The 14,205-nt window shown below is 47.8% G+C and overlaps 5 protein-coding genes across 5 annotated transcripts; 1 reads left to right on the top strand and 4 right to left on the bottom strand.

The window, feature by feature from the left end:
• Nucleotides 1-401: 401 nt before the first annotated feature.
• Nucleotides 402-1,563, bottom strand: BDCG_05511 (uncharacterized protein). The gene is made up of 2 exons (XM_045421196.1): nt 912-1,563; nt 402-738 (listed from the first exon to the last, which is right to left on the bottom strand). Exons 1-2 carry the CDS (start codon nt 1,119-1,121, stop codon nt 574-576), a joined length of 375 nt encoding a protein of 124 aa, XP_045277134.1. The 5' UTR covers nt 1,122-1,563; the 3' UTR covers nt 402-573.
• A 182-nt stretch (nt 1,564-1,745) lies between these two features.
• BDCG_05510 (zinc-responsiveness transcriptional activator) lies at nt 1,746-6,090 on the top strand. The gene is made up of 8 exons (XM_045421195.1): nt 1,746-1,915; nt 2,161-2,224; nt 2,278-3,660; nt 3,774-3,914; nt 3,976-4,052; nt 4,112-4,139; nt 4,220-4,282; nt 4,381-6,090. Exons 3-8 carry the CDS (start codon nt 2,358-2,360, stop codon nt 4,545-4,547), a joined length of 1,779 nt encoding a protein of 592 aa, XP_045277133.1. The 5' UTR covers nt 1,746-1,915; nt 2,161-2,224; nt 2,278-2,357; the 3' UTR covers nt 4,548-6,090.
• On the bottom strand, nt 5,468-6,864 carry BDCG_05509 (uncharacterized protein; the record flags this gene model as incomplete). Its single annotated transcript, XM_045421194.1, has 4 exons — nt 5,468-5,857; nt 5,983-6,004; nt 6,181-6,513; nt 6,683-6,864. The coding sequence occupies 4 exons, from the start codon at nt 6,862-6,864 to the stop codon at nt 5,468-5,470; spliced, it is 927 nt and encodes a 308-aa protein (XP_045277132.1).
• A 163-nt stretch (nt 6,865-7,027) lies between these two features.
• Nucleotides 7,028-9,232, bottom strand: BDCG_05508 (4-coumarate:coenzyme A ligase; the record flags this gene model as incomplete). Its single annotated transcript, XM_045421193.1, has 7 exons — nt 7,028-7,412; nt 7,546-7,639; nt 7,706-7,800; nt 7,858-7,943; nt 8,033-8,101; nt 8,371-8,794; nt 8,890-9,232. 7 exons carry the CDS (start codon nt 9,230-9,232, stop codon nt 7,285-7,287), a joined length of 1,239 nt encoding a protein of 412 aa, XP_045277131.1. The 3' UTR covers nt 7,028-7,284.
• Nucleotides 9,233-9,312: 80 nt separating this feature from the next.
• BDCG_05507 (uncharacterized protein) lies at nt 9,313-13,533 on the bottom strand. The gene is made up of 2 exons (XM_045421192.1): nt 12,060-13,533; nt 9,313-11,925 (listed from the first exon to the last, which is right to left on the bottom strand). Exons 1-2 carry the CDS (start codon nt 12,433-12,435, stop codon nt 10,265-10,267), a joined length of 2,037 nt encoding a protein of 678 aa, XP_045277130.1. The 5' UTR covers nt 12,436-13,533; the 3' UTR covers nt 9,313-10,264.
• Between the last annotated feature and the right edge of the window lie 672 nt (nt 13,534-14,205).

The raw sequence follows: 14,205 nt of genomic DNA, 5'->3' as shown, positions 1-14,205 counted from the left end.
GATTTCGCCCGCAAGTAGGATCCTCGTTCGGGGCGGCGGAGCGGCCCAGAGCCAGTAAAGTTCGTATGGACGTATAGTAGAGGGTAAATACCTAGGGTAGGTAAACCCGGTGAGAAGTTAAAAAGGAGAGGTATTCATTCATACCTAGGGAGTTTACAAAGAGGAGCGAAGCAAAAACAAGGAAGGTTAAATAAAATATGGAAAGCAGACGATCCCAAACCAAAAGAATAATGGAAGGAAAAGAAAAATTCAAAACGCCATGTTTATGGCCAACGCTGAGAGTATCACGTAAAAAAAAAAAAAAAAAAAAAAAAAAAAAAAAAAAAAAAGAGAGAGAGAGAGAGAGAGAGAGAGAGAGAGACGAAAATTAGATGAAGACTATGTCGGGCTTGCTGGCGCCCATAGCTCTATTGCACTGATCTGGGAGACGGAAATATATAAACCCTACGGAGTATGAAGGCCGAGAGGTAGGGTAGGAAGATCACATGTGCAGTTAAAAAAAATAAAAATAAAAACAAAAATAAAAACAAAAATAAAAATAAAAATAAAAAATAAAAAATAAAAAATACAAACTCAATCCCACCTCCTCACCGCAGCGGTCGCATCCGCCTCCCTCGTCGCACGGTTATGACGACTCGCCTCATCAAGCGTCTCATTCCTCGTCTGCGCCTTCTGGGCCGCGAGCTGTGAGCTTAGCTTGCCCTTCTTTGCAGACAAGGACTGTTTTGCGGCTCGTTCCTGTAGAATACAAGGCATTAAACCAAAGTATTAGTTAAAAGGATATTCAAATTCCGAGGTATATTCGCGGATGAGATCAAAAGATGAGATCAAAAGATGAGATCGAAAGATTGTGTGAAAAGGATCCCAAAAAAAGAAAAAAAAAAAAAAAAAGGTAGGTATAGAGAACTGACCTCTGCGGCACGGGCAGCAGCATTCCGCGGGTCTTCCGTCCTTTGACCCGGGCCTGGGCCACCTCCTGGGCCTAGAGTCCTCCCTGCGCTGGCGTTGCGCGGTAGTGAGGCGCGGGGTGCCTGGGGAGGGTTTGGATTTGTTCCTAGGACCCTACCTGGTTGCGCAAAGGGTTCTGTTGGGTTGGCGCTCTTAGAGCAGAAGCTTCCCATGACTGCTGGGGAATAGTGGACGGGAGGAGTTTCGGGCCGTGGCTGTTTTTATGTTTCCAGGAATTCGGTTCCGTTCTTCTATCCTTCTTTTTTTTTTCTCGTCCGGTGGTTTAGAAGTGCTATCTAGCGCCGGGAACGGAAGAAGGTGGGGGAAGGGAGCGGGATTGTGACAGATGGGGGGGTTGTTATGGATGGGGCCGCCGTGTAACCGGTTGTTGGATAAACGTTAATCGAGGCGACAGGGAAGTACAATGTATGTATGTATGTATATGTATGTACATGTACCTAGGTACGTAGATAATTCAAACGATCGAAGCTCGTTGCCGGATTGTAGGTATCAGATGAAGCTGTGGAAATTGTGACGTTGTTAAAGGGTTAAGGCGTCTTATGCTTCTTCCCGATAAGCAGGAATCCGGGGTGAGGATCCAGCGGGGAGTTGGAGCTAATTAGGGCTAGCTCCCGCCCAGAGGGAATTGCCTATTCGGGGTGGAAGTTAGGGCTAACCCACCGGGTGTAGCGTCACGTGGTCTATTCTCGTCAGGGGACCAAAGACGTCTCGAACTTTTCCTATTCCGGTCTGATCTGGGTTCCTATTCCTATTTCCCATTATTATTACTATTATTATTATTATTACATCACTACTATTATCCTATTATCAGTATATTATTATTGTATATTGCTGCTTGCATCAGAATCCGAATCCCATAGGGCCACAGACATGGCCTTGGTTACCCGCCTTGCTCTCGTTGGGCTATTGTTGCTGTGATGGCCAAGTCCCCCCCCCCGCCTTGTTCGTGAGTTTTTTTGTTGCTCTGTGCCCGCCAATCGTCGTTTTGCTGTTACTGTTGTTTTTCCCTCCTTACTACTTGCCTTGCTTTAACTATGGCCCCCAAGGTCCCCGTTGCGCTGCTCTGCGGCTGGTTCGACGCTAGTTTGCTCTGCGGAGGCATCGTCAACCACTTGTGGATTGCCTTTTTTTTTTTTTTTTTTCCCCTGTCTTCCCCGCGCATCTACTACATACCAACTGACTGTGGGATAGTTATGGGGTTTGTGCTTGCGGGATCATAATAATAAGGCTGCGTTTTGTGATACGTCGATTCTTCGTTCGTTGCCTTTCCAGTACCTTGGACCCAAGCGTCGACTTACCGGGATCCAGCCTCTGTGAGACTACCTAGGTATCTCTCACCTTTCCTTATCCCCGACTACCGGCCATCGATTGGCCACCCGTACCTATCTATGACCCGAACGCAAAAGACAGGCGGTAGGTTCTGTCTGGAATGCCACTGGGAATCGTTCAAAATGGCAGAGGAGAACCCCTCCTCTCTTGCTAATAACTGCGTTGACCCCTCGATGTGCTGGGGTGATTCGCAACCCGAGCATTGTTCTGCATACCCATCGTGTCAAAACGTTGACCAGTGCTGCGACAAGGATACCTGTTCTGTTGAGTGTTCTTCTGTTTGTGATGGCTTTGTGGCCTGTGATGCATCCACCATCTGCTCGGAAATGCTTTGCGAATCCCAAGATTGCCAGAATACCACTCCAGTCTGTTTCGACCAGAGCTGTATAGCTGACGGCACAACAACAACAACAACAACAGCGGCAGCAACAGCAACAACAACAACAACAACAACAACAACTGCTACTACTATTGATGAAGGAATATGCGATATCCTTGACCAAGGCAGCTCCTTCAACTGGAATACGACCGAAAACCTCCTTCATTCGTCCAACGCAGCAACGCACTTCAATAACCCCTTCCATCCTCAGCACAACACTGCAACCGGCGGCGTTGGTCACAATATGCATTCCACCAACCATTTTACCCCATCGGAACCATCCTTGATTTCCAAAAACTACGCATTTCAATTTCACCAAGACCACCAATCTTCCTCCTTGCACCAGCCTGCTTTAGCCGGATCTTCAAATTCGTCGGGTTCAATTATCAATCAGACAATTGATCTGTGTCCAACTCTCGACAACTGCAACCATCAATCTCACTTCGGTCCCGTTTTCTCAGATTGCAATCCAGATGAATTCCTGGGTTTTATCCCAATGGAGTTCCAGTCGCAATTCCACTCGCTATATCCGCAGTTATATCCAAGGTTTGACGGCGGTTTGACGCTGCCATGCGAAATGCAACCCGAGCATGTGCACAAGAATACGTCGCTCCCAGCACAGCATACCGATCGTCTTACGTCCTCGAGTCGGGATTCTGTACAACTGTATTCTAGCCCATCTATGACGCCACTCTCTAAAAGTAGCAATGCCACCTCGCCCCTCACGAGTCCCGACGTCGAACCCATGCCTGAGCTGCATATTTGCAGGTGTATTATAAAGAATAAGCCACAGAGTACGCTGTGTGGAGCAGCCTTTCCTGATGCTAGCAAACTTCAGGAGCATCTAATTCAGGCCCATGTTGGGATGGTTGAGGGAAGTCAGGGACATGGCTTCTATTGTTGCTGGGAGGGTTGTCATCGCCCCGATGAACCGTTTTCACAAAAGTCAAAACTTCAAGGACACTTTCTGACACATAGTAACCGTAAGGCTTACCCTTCTTCCTTCTCTACAATATTTTTTACAAATTCCTTTTGACCTTTTTTATCCTTACAAAACATGGGTATCGTCTAACAATTTATTTCTTTTTGAATCTAGACAAGGGTTTCCAATGCTCCACTTGTGGGAAATTCTTTGCGAGGCAAGCAACTCTGGAACGCCACGAGAGAAGCCACCGTGGAGAAAAACCATACGCTTGCAAATTGTGTCAAAAGGCGTTTACAGATAGTAGCGAGCTAAGTAAGCTTAGCCAAAATTCTTTTGCTTCCAGTTTACCTTACTTGTTCTAATCGCGGACTAGAAACGCATATGCGAATTCACACCGGCGAAAAACCATTTAAATGCAACTATCCAGGTTGCACGTTTGAGACTGGAGATGTATGTAATCTCACTTGGTAGGTTATCTTGATCGGTATGCTAACATTGGTGAAACGTAGTCATCAAATATGTCCAGCCACAAACTTAGTAAGTTTCTTCTTGCCCGATATCCATGAGCTTTGTTCATTAGAAATGTATTTTTCTGTTAAACTAACGGCGTTGTCTAGCCCATGGCGTACGCAAGCACAAGTGCAATTTCCCCGGTTGTTCAAAAAGTTTCACCCGGCCAGGTTCGTTCTAATACCCTCAATAACTACTCTATTCCAAAGCGGCTGGTGGTGGGGACGAACAAAACGGAATCTAACCAAGTTGTTGATATATAATCCAGACCAACTGAAGAGACACATAAAAACGACTCATAAACAAGACACGAACTCATCCCTCCCTCTTTCGTCGCCTATAGTTGAACAATTCCCTCTACCACAATTCAAACCTCCCTCCGCGCATCCTTCTGTCGCCATTCCTTACCAGACTGTTGCCGTTACCATGCCCTAGTAGCTGAATAGGAAACACATTCTACATCCATCCCACCACGGCCTAATTTATCGACATTTCAAAGCAACGCTATCGGTTTCCCCAGCCAAATAAATAATGGAGCGTTAGTTTTCAAGTGTCCTAGCTTTTGGGCGTACATAAAAGTTTTACGAAAGACACGGTCCCTTGTACAGTACATTTACATCGCTCTCATCCCATATTTTTTTCCCCAGATACTGGACTCGGCGTTTGGGGGGCCCATATTTGGGGGTTTTAACTCTTATTTCATTCCAGCGGAAGGTGAATAAAAAAGGAACAGGGGAAATACGGCAATTTTACGGCAATTTTACGGCAATTGGCTATTGTTTTTTAACCTCTGAAATCTCTTTACTATTTACTACATATAAGTTTTGGCTTAATTATTGGTTCATTCTTCGCATTCTCGAACGAACATACAGACAAGCTTAGCCCGCCATTTCTCTTGCTTGTTTGCTTGCTCGCTTGTGCAGAGTCGAGTGGTTTGGGAAAGGCAGACTCGATGACGGGGCGGTCGGTATATTATGATCATATATATGAATGGCACAATATAAAGAAGTGTGCAAATTTACTTTTTGTCATGCACGGATATTATATATATGCGCTCTTTTAGCTAGATATGCGCGAAGAATAAAGAATATCACATGACAAATGATATACATACGTTATGTTGAGATTTCTGGACACAAAAGTATTTGGAATTACTGGTTATCCATCCATCACCTTGTAGATATACAGTACATAGAATATCTAGAACCAAACACCCTGAAATGCATCAAGCAAGGCTCACGAAATCCTATTTCAACCTATCCGTCACCCTTATAAACCACGCCCAAATCCAGCTTTCCCTCCTACAATGTACCAATGTACATGTATGTACATATACAGCGCATGGCAACACCCACTCACTCCCTAACACTCTCCTCCAACTGCTCCACCGCATTCCTCAACTCCCGAATCCTCTGCCCAATCCGCCTTTTGATCTCCTCCCGAACTTCATCCGGAACCTCCACGGGGTTAAACCTCATACTACTACTACTACTACTACTACTACTACTACCCCTCGTCTGCCCCTCTTCCCCCTCCGCTTCGCCAGCTTCATTTGCCCCTCCTGCTCCGTTTACCGCATTAGCTGAAGATGATGGCGGCGGCCGCTCGAGATGCGATGGGTGCGGTGTCGTTCCTGTGTACGCGGCGTAGGCACGGTCCAGGTCATCGAACGCTTCGCGGAGGGAGATGCGATCGGAGACGGCGTACATGGTGGAGGCGGCGGTGGATTCAGCTGCGATTTCGAGCTAGGGATAGAGGAGGCGGGGAGGTTAAAGGATGTTAGTTTTAAAGGTGGGAAATTTGGGGTTTGGGGGTATGTATGGTTTTGATGTATTGATCTAAACGTTGGGCTTTTTTATGGTTGACATGCCTCGTCTTTTGCAATCTCGTATCTGTATTTTTGGTTTGAAGGGCGCAGGGGGGATCGTTTAGTCAGCTCATTGATTCTCTTCCATTGTGGTAAAATAATTCTTAGCCGAAGAAGGAAGAGTCTCGGAGAGGAGGGGTGGGGGGGTTGGTGGGTGGGGGCGGGAGAATTGGGGAGATAGGGGAGGGGAAATCAGCTCACAAATCTTGGAGTTCTTGAATGTAATCATCTGCCTTTGGCCGCTGGGCTTGTGGCATGGAAGAATAACTCATCGTGTGGCGACAGGGTTGTTGAAGAGCCATTGATGCTATCGAGGCATTTTTTCGAGAAAAACATAAGATTTGTTGGGAGTTTTTGCATAAGCTGTGACGAGCTCTTGTCGAGGATATGGAGCGAGGGGTCCCTCGAAAGCAAGGCAAGGTAGTATGTCGCATCGGATGGGGGAGGAGTCTCAACGCGCCTATCCTACCGACATCCATGCCTTTTGCGATGGAAACTGTTGACAATGACATCGTGCTGTTCGATATGTTTACCCTATTGAACTCCCCATGTCAGCTCCTTCGCATATTGATTGAGTAAGGGGGATTTAAGTGTATATACATACTTCTGAAACTAGATGACACGGATTGGATGAAATTCAAATTATTAAACTGAAACATAAAATGTCAACACATCGAAATCCTCGCTGGGCATCAACATTTACAGACGGTAGTGAGTGTCAACGAGAAGACGAGCGAGTTTCAAACTCAAACAATCCGTGGATGATGTTGATGTTGGTTTAATTCGGGCAGCCGGCGTTGAGGAGCGGATGACGTCATACTCCCCCTGTCGATTATCAATCCAATCAGATAAGGCCGAGCCAGCCTTGGCGTAGATTGGTGTCATGTGATATCAACATCAGCCGTTCAACTCAATTGTCAATCTGCGTAGATTGTTGAAATAGTTTCTATTGTTGCTAATTATCCACTCTCCCAGGCGTCTATCGATAATGAAATGGTAAAGAATCAAGCCTAATCTATATATCACACCCGATTCGGCGATTGCTGTGTTAGCGCAGCTACGGAAAACCTAGATCTCAAGACCCTGACCATCCCCTTACAACAGTACTACCCAACAACTCTCTATAGGCATAAGAAGGAACTACAAAACTGGCTGCTCCTCTCTATCACGTCATCATTATCTACAACTTAGCTCTATTATCTCGAAGCTTTGCTGCATCTCTATTTGCCCATTCTCGCATCACTTTGCGTAATATCTTCCCGCTCGGAGACTTGGGGACTTCGTCGACGAACACCACTCCGCCGGTTAGCCATGTATGTTTGGAAACACGGGGCTTAAGCCATTCTTGGATTTGGGCCGGCGTAGTCGATGAATTCGTTTGCTTTGCATTCTCCTTGGGGACGACGTATGCCCGGGGAAATTCTTCGTCGTCACTGCACGAAGTGAAATGACCCAAGTTAGCATGAAGATGCTTGTATGGATTTTATATCCAATTATTATTTATCCATGGAACCTTTTCCTTTGTTATTTTATTCTTTAGGATTGAGGGGCACTACAGTGTCATACCAACGACAGCCGCATCATCGATGCCATCATGCTCTAACAATGCTGCCTCTGGCTCAGCCGGCGCGACTTGCAAAGCGTTGACCTTAATAAGTTCCTGCTCGAGGCTTTTTTAGTACTTATACAGGAATATTTCACTCGGAACGGAAACGGGTGTTGATACCTTTTTGCGATCGACGATCCAGAACCAGTCTCCTCGCGCAATGGCAATGTCTCCAGTTCGCAACCAGCCGTTCGGAAGCATTGTTTCGCGCGTAGCTTCTTCGTTTTCCCACTATCCCATTGCTACGTTCGGTGATCGAATATATATCTCACCAGGCTCGCCATCTGCAACCTCGTTTCCATCGTCGTCGAGGGGCTTGCACTCACAGTTGGGATCGAGGACGCCGACACTCCCCGTACTGTCACTCGTTAGTTAACTGTTTGGAACGTACGAGATTGCCCCCAGGTAAGGCAACGGAAACACGGGGAAATGGCTATGCCTCCTTACTCGTCTGTGATGCCCCAGGAACATGCATGGCGGCCGAAGTTACCTCGGTCATTCCCGACCCTTGTTGTACTATAACCCCGAGCTTCTCAGAGACCTCGTTCTAGAGCTTGGGTGACAACGGCGCAGCTCCGCATGTAATGAGCTTAACACTACTCAGGTCATACTTGGCCGTCTCAGGCCTTTTGCTCAGCATGACCATAATCGGTGGCGCGACATGCAACTACGTTATCTTATGATCTTGAATAACCCGCAGGAAATCCTCATATACGAACTTCTTCATCACATATACGGGCACCTGCATCTTCGCGGCCACGATGATAGTATACATCTATCCGTACACGTGATACAGCGGTAGGAGGCCAATCCATCGCTGTGGAGGTCCCCTCTCTGCAAAGTATTTCTGCAAGACACCACGAATGGCCGTCGACTGCAGGACGTTGGCTATCACGTTTCGATGACTCACACATGCTCCCTTCGGTAATCCGGTGGTGCCTGATGAGTAGTTGATGGTCGCGATAGTTTTTGCGCCCTCGCCACCGGTTAATTCAGGCCATTGGTACGAGTGCGACTCTTGTGTAGTTGCCAGGAGACCATTATTCCAGTCTCTCACATCATTTTTGTTCGAGTTCACAGTATCCGAAAACTGGAATAAGCGGTCCGGCGAGATGTCGGCCTGCTTTGCAGCAGCAAGTGCATTGTCAACCAACGATGGGTGGACCAGGATGATTTTGGCTTCCGTGTTCTTCATCTGGTATACCATTTCTATTTTTGGTCACAGGGGCCGGTTTAATGCTGTACTTTTATCAAGAACTCGGCGTGAGGCATTCTTAAAAGCAGTTTATTTATCGTTCACACACCTTGCACACTATAATTCGGATTCATCCCGCTAAACACCCTTCCCGACCCAACAATCCCCAGATAAGCCACAGCGACGAATATCTGATTTGGCGAGAGCACCAATACAACCTCCCCCCTTTTCACCCTGCTGCCACCACTGGCAACTTGGAACCGCTCCAATCCCATCGCCAACCGCTTTGTCCATGGCAACGCGGCACCGGTGGATAGGCTGATAGATGGGTCTTCAGAGTTGATCCATATGGGCTTCGTGGAGGTGTGGAGAGGAGATTCTGGCGGGGAGAGGAAGGTGAGCAGATTCGAGGTGGGAATGGGGATAGGGGCGAAGGGGGAGTATCGCGGCATTGTCTTTCAGTTTGGCGGTTGTCTGGGCTGTTGTTTCCTCAGATATATATATATGGAAAATAGTCTCTTATTTCATTTTCATTTCTCGTGTCATGCAACCCAAATAGATCGTCCTGTGTCCTCCTTCCCCGCACAGAATGCGGCAAGTAAACTAGAAAAAGGTGCACAGCAATATATATATATATATGTATCTATACAATGAAAATGAAAATGAGATATACCCTCCTCCCCCTTTAAATGCGAATAGGTACATAGCAAGTGTGTACGCTGCGTATGTCCCCACTTAACCACGCTCAAAACCCCCGCACAATTTTCCGCAGCCAGATCGGCGTCCGGTCCGAGCTGCTGGAATGGCTTCTCTCGATTGCCGAATGCCGGAGGGACTTCGCTCTTCTTTTTACATATTTCACAACATTGAACTATCTATTGTTCGTAGTACATATTGTAACAATAAGCAATATATATATATATATATATATGCAGTTAAATTTCTCAGGGTAGCTATCGCAATTGTGGGAGGGTAAATGGATCTCAAGAGAGCGAGCAAAAACTCGGCTAGTAGCGGTGCAATGTAGAAGAAGCAGGAAGGAAAATCAATAAGTTAGGCAAAGCAAAAGCCACACGGAGAGAAGCCGTGGAAAATCGAATAACCAAGCAAAATGGGAACGAAGAAGGGCCGGGAATGAGGCAGTTCATTATTTCGTCAATTCGTCGAAGAGAGCAGAAGAGAATTAAAATCAATAACTAGGGGGCCAAAGTAAATCTGGGCAAAAGCATAGCAAATAGATTGGTTTGCTGGGCGCTGCTGGCAAGGAGCCAGCCGTCTTATGGTCATTTTGGCCTAGGTGGTAACTAAGAGCCTGGCCCGCCCTGGCAGCTCTGTAGCCATGATAGATAGACGGATTTTGGGTGGGTGGGAAAAAAAAGCAAAATATACAAAAAACCTAGTTTTAAATTCCATCGTTGTCATAAAACCATGATCATAACCCGGAAAAAACGCAAGTTTAGACATGAAATCGTCCCGTATCATTCTTAATACCGCAACAAATTTCCCCTCCCATCATGAATATACCTGGGAGCATCCTTCACACTCACCAGCGACGACGGTGAATCATAGGATCGCCCACGATCACGGTCCCGATCATGATCATCCAGACTCCAACTCCTCGACCTGAGCTTTTCGCCCATCATCGCCCTCTCCCTCTCCATCCTGCCCTCCTTACACTTGTGCTTGAACGATCTCCATTCCGCATGGTGCTGAGCCGCATCCTTCCACTCATCAACCGCGCTCTTGACCCCAATCGCCGCGACAGCCACGCTCGCCACATCCTTTAGATTATTCTTCGTGCGCTGCCTGCGCGCCTCGTCCGGGCTGATGTCACCCTCGCGGAGCAGGGCGTTGCGTTCCTCGCGCTTCTTGATGCTCTTGACGATGCTGTGGCCGGCGTGGACGGTGGCTAGCGTTGCGAGGCCCGTGGTAACGAGCTGGCGTCGGTGGAGTTTCCTATGAGTGCGTCTTTCCTCGTCGGTGCTGAGGGAGTGGGAGTCAGAATTAGTGTCATTGTCATTGTCATTGTCATTGTACTTGTACTTGTGTTTGTCCATTTCATTGTTGCCGCTGGAGTTGCGGTATTTGGTGGCGTGAAGGGAGGGGGCGTCAGTGTTGCTGCCAGTGAGAGGAATCACAGCACCCCTGTCCCGTAGGGAGGAGAAGGAAGAAGAGGGGCGGAGACGACCTACATCTCTGGAGTAACTGTCGCGGGAATCACTTCGTCGACGCCGCGACTGGTATTTATCTGAGTACCCAAAGTCTGAGTCGCTGTCCTCATCGTATCGCCGTCTTTCACGATGACGCCTGCTACCATGGCCGGAAGACTCCTTTTCGTCCCCTAGTCCGAGGGCAGCGAGGCCTTTGTTTAGGTACTCTGAAACGCTCTGGCTCCTCTTCTTGCTACCCCGACTACGACGCGATCGGTCCGGGCTACTTTCAACATCGGAGGAATATCCGGAGCGTGCATCGAGGTCTCGAGACTTTGAGCGGTAATGGTCATAAGCAGCTTTGCCGGCGGCTGCCAGAAGTCCGGCAGAAGCCAGCTCCTTTTTCCCGGGGCCTTCTGACCGGGCTCGTCCACGAGATCGAGAACGGGAGCGAGGCCCGTTTACCATACGGTTGGTAGCCAGTCCTGCTAGCGTGGACTCGATGAGATGGCGTTTGCTGTGCTTGTCTGAGTGGCCGCTAATAAGCTTGTTGGCTCCACCTGCACCAATGGCTGCAGTCAATACTCGCTTTCCCTTCTCCCCAGTCCAGCCTCCAGGTTCCTTGCGGGCGCGGTAAGCTTCTGCTGCGCCAGCGGTCAGCGCAGCTTTGAGAGTCCGGGTGAGCTCCTTTTGCTTATCGTCACGGTCGCGGCTGCGGGAACGGGAGCGGGAGCGGGAGCGGGAGTGTCGTCGGCGACGGCGGTGAGTTCGAGAGTGATCATAGTCAGAGTTATAATAGTCGCGATTAGCGCCATGACGGCGGCCGTCGTCGTGACGCCTTGATGAGTGCGAATCGGTAGCTCCTCCCAGGCCAAAGGCAGCCAGAGCCTGTTCGCTTAAAGACTTGCGACGTCTGGGTCTGGGAGATGGGGTTCTAGAAGGCGAACGGGAGTATGACCGTCGGGAGTTGCGATCACGATCACGATCACGATCGCCTAATCTTCTCAATCAGCCTTCTTACACGTCACTAACAAGCAGATGTGGGTGTTACCTCCAACGGTAACATCGTAACATCGAGCATTCGGGCAAGCCAGAAGAATAAACAGTCCATTGCCGCTGTAAGACTTACGTCGATTTCCATGGCCATGGCCACGAGAACGCCGGTAGTCCTCGTTGCGACCATGATAATTCCCATGACGATCCCGACGATGCCCACCAACAGAATGAGTACGTCTCACACTGGGGTCATCTGTTCTCCGCTTAGCGTAGATTGCACCGTGACCCGATCGGGAGTAGCCATAATTCGCTGATCCCGGAGGAAACTCTCTATGAATCTCTTCGACCTGGGAGTCCTCGGTCTCGTCAGGGCGGACTACGTCGGCAGGGCCTCCCCAGCGGCTATTCGGGGGACGGGAGGTAGCGTAGGATGGCTCGTAATAGTCAGCGGTTTGAGCTCGTCTGTGCTGGGGGTTGTATGGGTGGTTTTCGTAGTAGGACGACGCCATGGCGCAAGGATATCACTATTGCACCCCGAAAGGACCCGGTGTAGGCTTTTGTTGGGAGCCTTGCTTCCGTCCCGAAGTTGGAGATTCCGAGGTCAAAGCAGATATGACGGTTGGACGAAACCACGATATACTTCAAAAAGCGGGATCTCTGCAGAGTAATAGATATTTCTCAATGAAAATAAATATAAATATAAAATAAATGAAGTGGACGGATAGTGAGAATAGTAAAATAAAAATAAAAATAAAAATAAAAATAAAAAAGCGGGACGAGGAATAGGTCGCAAGCCGATGGTGGGGGGGGGAACCTCTGATAGATATAGTCTGGTGGCTCCTCTTGTTGGCCTGGCCAGTTAAGAGGACTGCACTGTGACGCAAAGCGCCCCGTTTTTTGCTCGTCTTTTGCTCGACTTTTGCTGGTCTTTTGCTTGGCGATAGCGGGCTGTGGCGACACAGGAGGTAAGGCTGGGGCTGGTGGGATGTTGGGTGTCTGTCTATACGCAGCGTACAGGGGGGCGATAAAAGTGAGCTCAATGGCAGTCGCAGAATACAAGGCAGAAAGAACTCCACGATGATCTGGGATGATATTAGATGGCCTAGAAGTGGTGATGATGACAGGGATTTTGAGGATAATGCAGCGGAGGAAAGGATCTTTTTTTTTTTTTTTGAATCGGTGCGGGACGAAACCGCAGGATGGAGGGGGAGGCGTGTGTCAAGTGGTTCGGGCTACAGACAAGTAGTTAACTAGCCCAAGGTCGGATGCAGGGCGAGGCTGATTGTGACGGGGCGCAACACCTGGTTGTGTTTGATATAGACCAGAGATAGTGGGATGCAAAAAGCAGACGGTAATCGGATGGAGGAATATATAGTCTTTTTAAAGGGGAAATTCCGATAAATATACATATAAATATATATAACTATATAAACAATTCCCTGATCCAACCATGACGTCATGTGATGCTAGCATGCATGCCCAGTCTACCTAGTCTGCCCTAACCCTAACTAATTAATCCGAGGGATATAGAAAAAAGGTGACATCTTGCTCAGGCGACGTTCATCAACTGTGATCTCTCGACGATGAGAAGCAAAGAAAAGGAATGCATGGCTAATATCCAAACACATTCAAGTTAACCTCACGTTCCTTTCTCCATAAATTTAGTGCTCCCGTTCCCGATCCCGGCTTGGAGCGGACTCTAAATGGATCCGTGGTAACCAGGCTGAGTATATCGACATCTTTGGGTATAACTCTAAAGTATAATAATATAATAATATATGAAATAATCCATATACATACAAGTGCTCCAAAATGGCGTTTTACGATCAACGACCCATATACTCTTTCTTATACATTCACAGGCAACGAGGTCAAATCATCAGATCAGAACAGCAGCATCAGTACGTACTGACAAAGTCGAAGGCAAGGTAGGTGGACAGTGACAGGACAGTGGGTACAACAAAGTCCATAGACGCTCTTCATCATAGAATGCATACGAATGTCAGCTTTTCCCTCAAATATTAACTACTTCATAAAATCCGAGAAGAAAACAGTTCTAACCCCTACATACTCTCTCGTCCCTATCTACGTCTTGCAATTCCCCATCTCTGTTAAGCCTGTAGGGTTTGTAATAAATAACAAGGAAAGAAGAAACCAACTAAGAGGAGATAAGAGCGATAAAAAAAATAAAATAAAACATGTCCATCCATATAATGCCACCAAGCCGTGCTTCAACCTGCGAGCTAAGAGGGGGTGGGTGGTCATGGATAACATTTATA

This window comes from Blastomyces dermatitidis (assembly GCF_000003525.1).
Source record: "Blastomyces dermatitidis ER-3 genomic scaffold supercont1.5, whole genome shotgun sequence".
In the NCBI taxonomy this organism is placed as follows: domain Eukaryota; kingdom Fungi; phylum Ascomycota; class Eurotiomycetes; order Onygenales; family Ajellomycetaceae; genus Blastomyces; species Blastomyces dermatitidis.
This window is presented reverse-complemented; position numbering and strand designations above follow the sequence as displayed.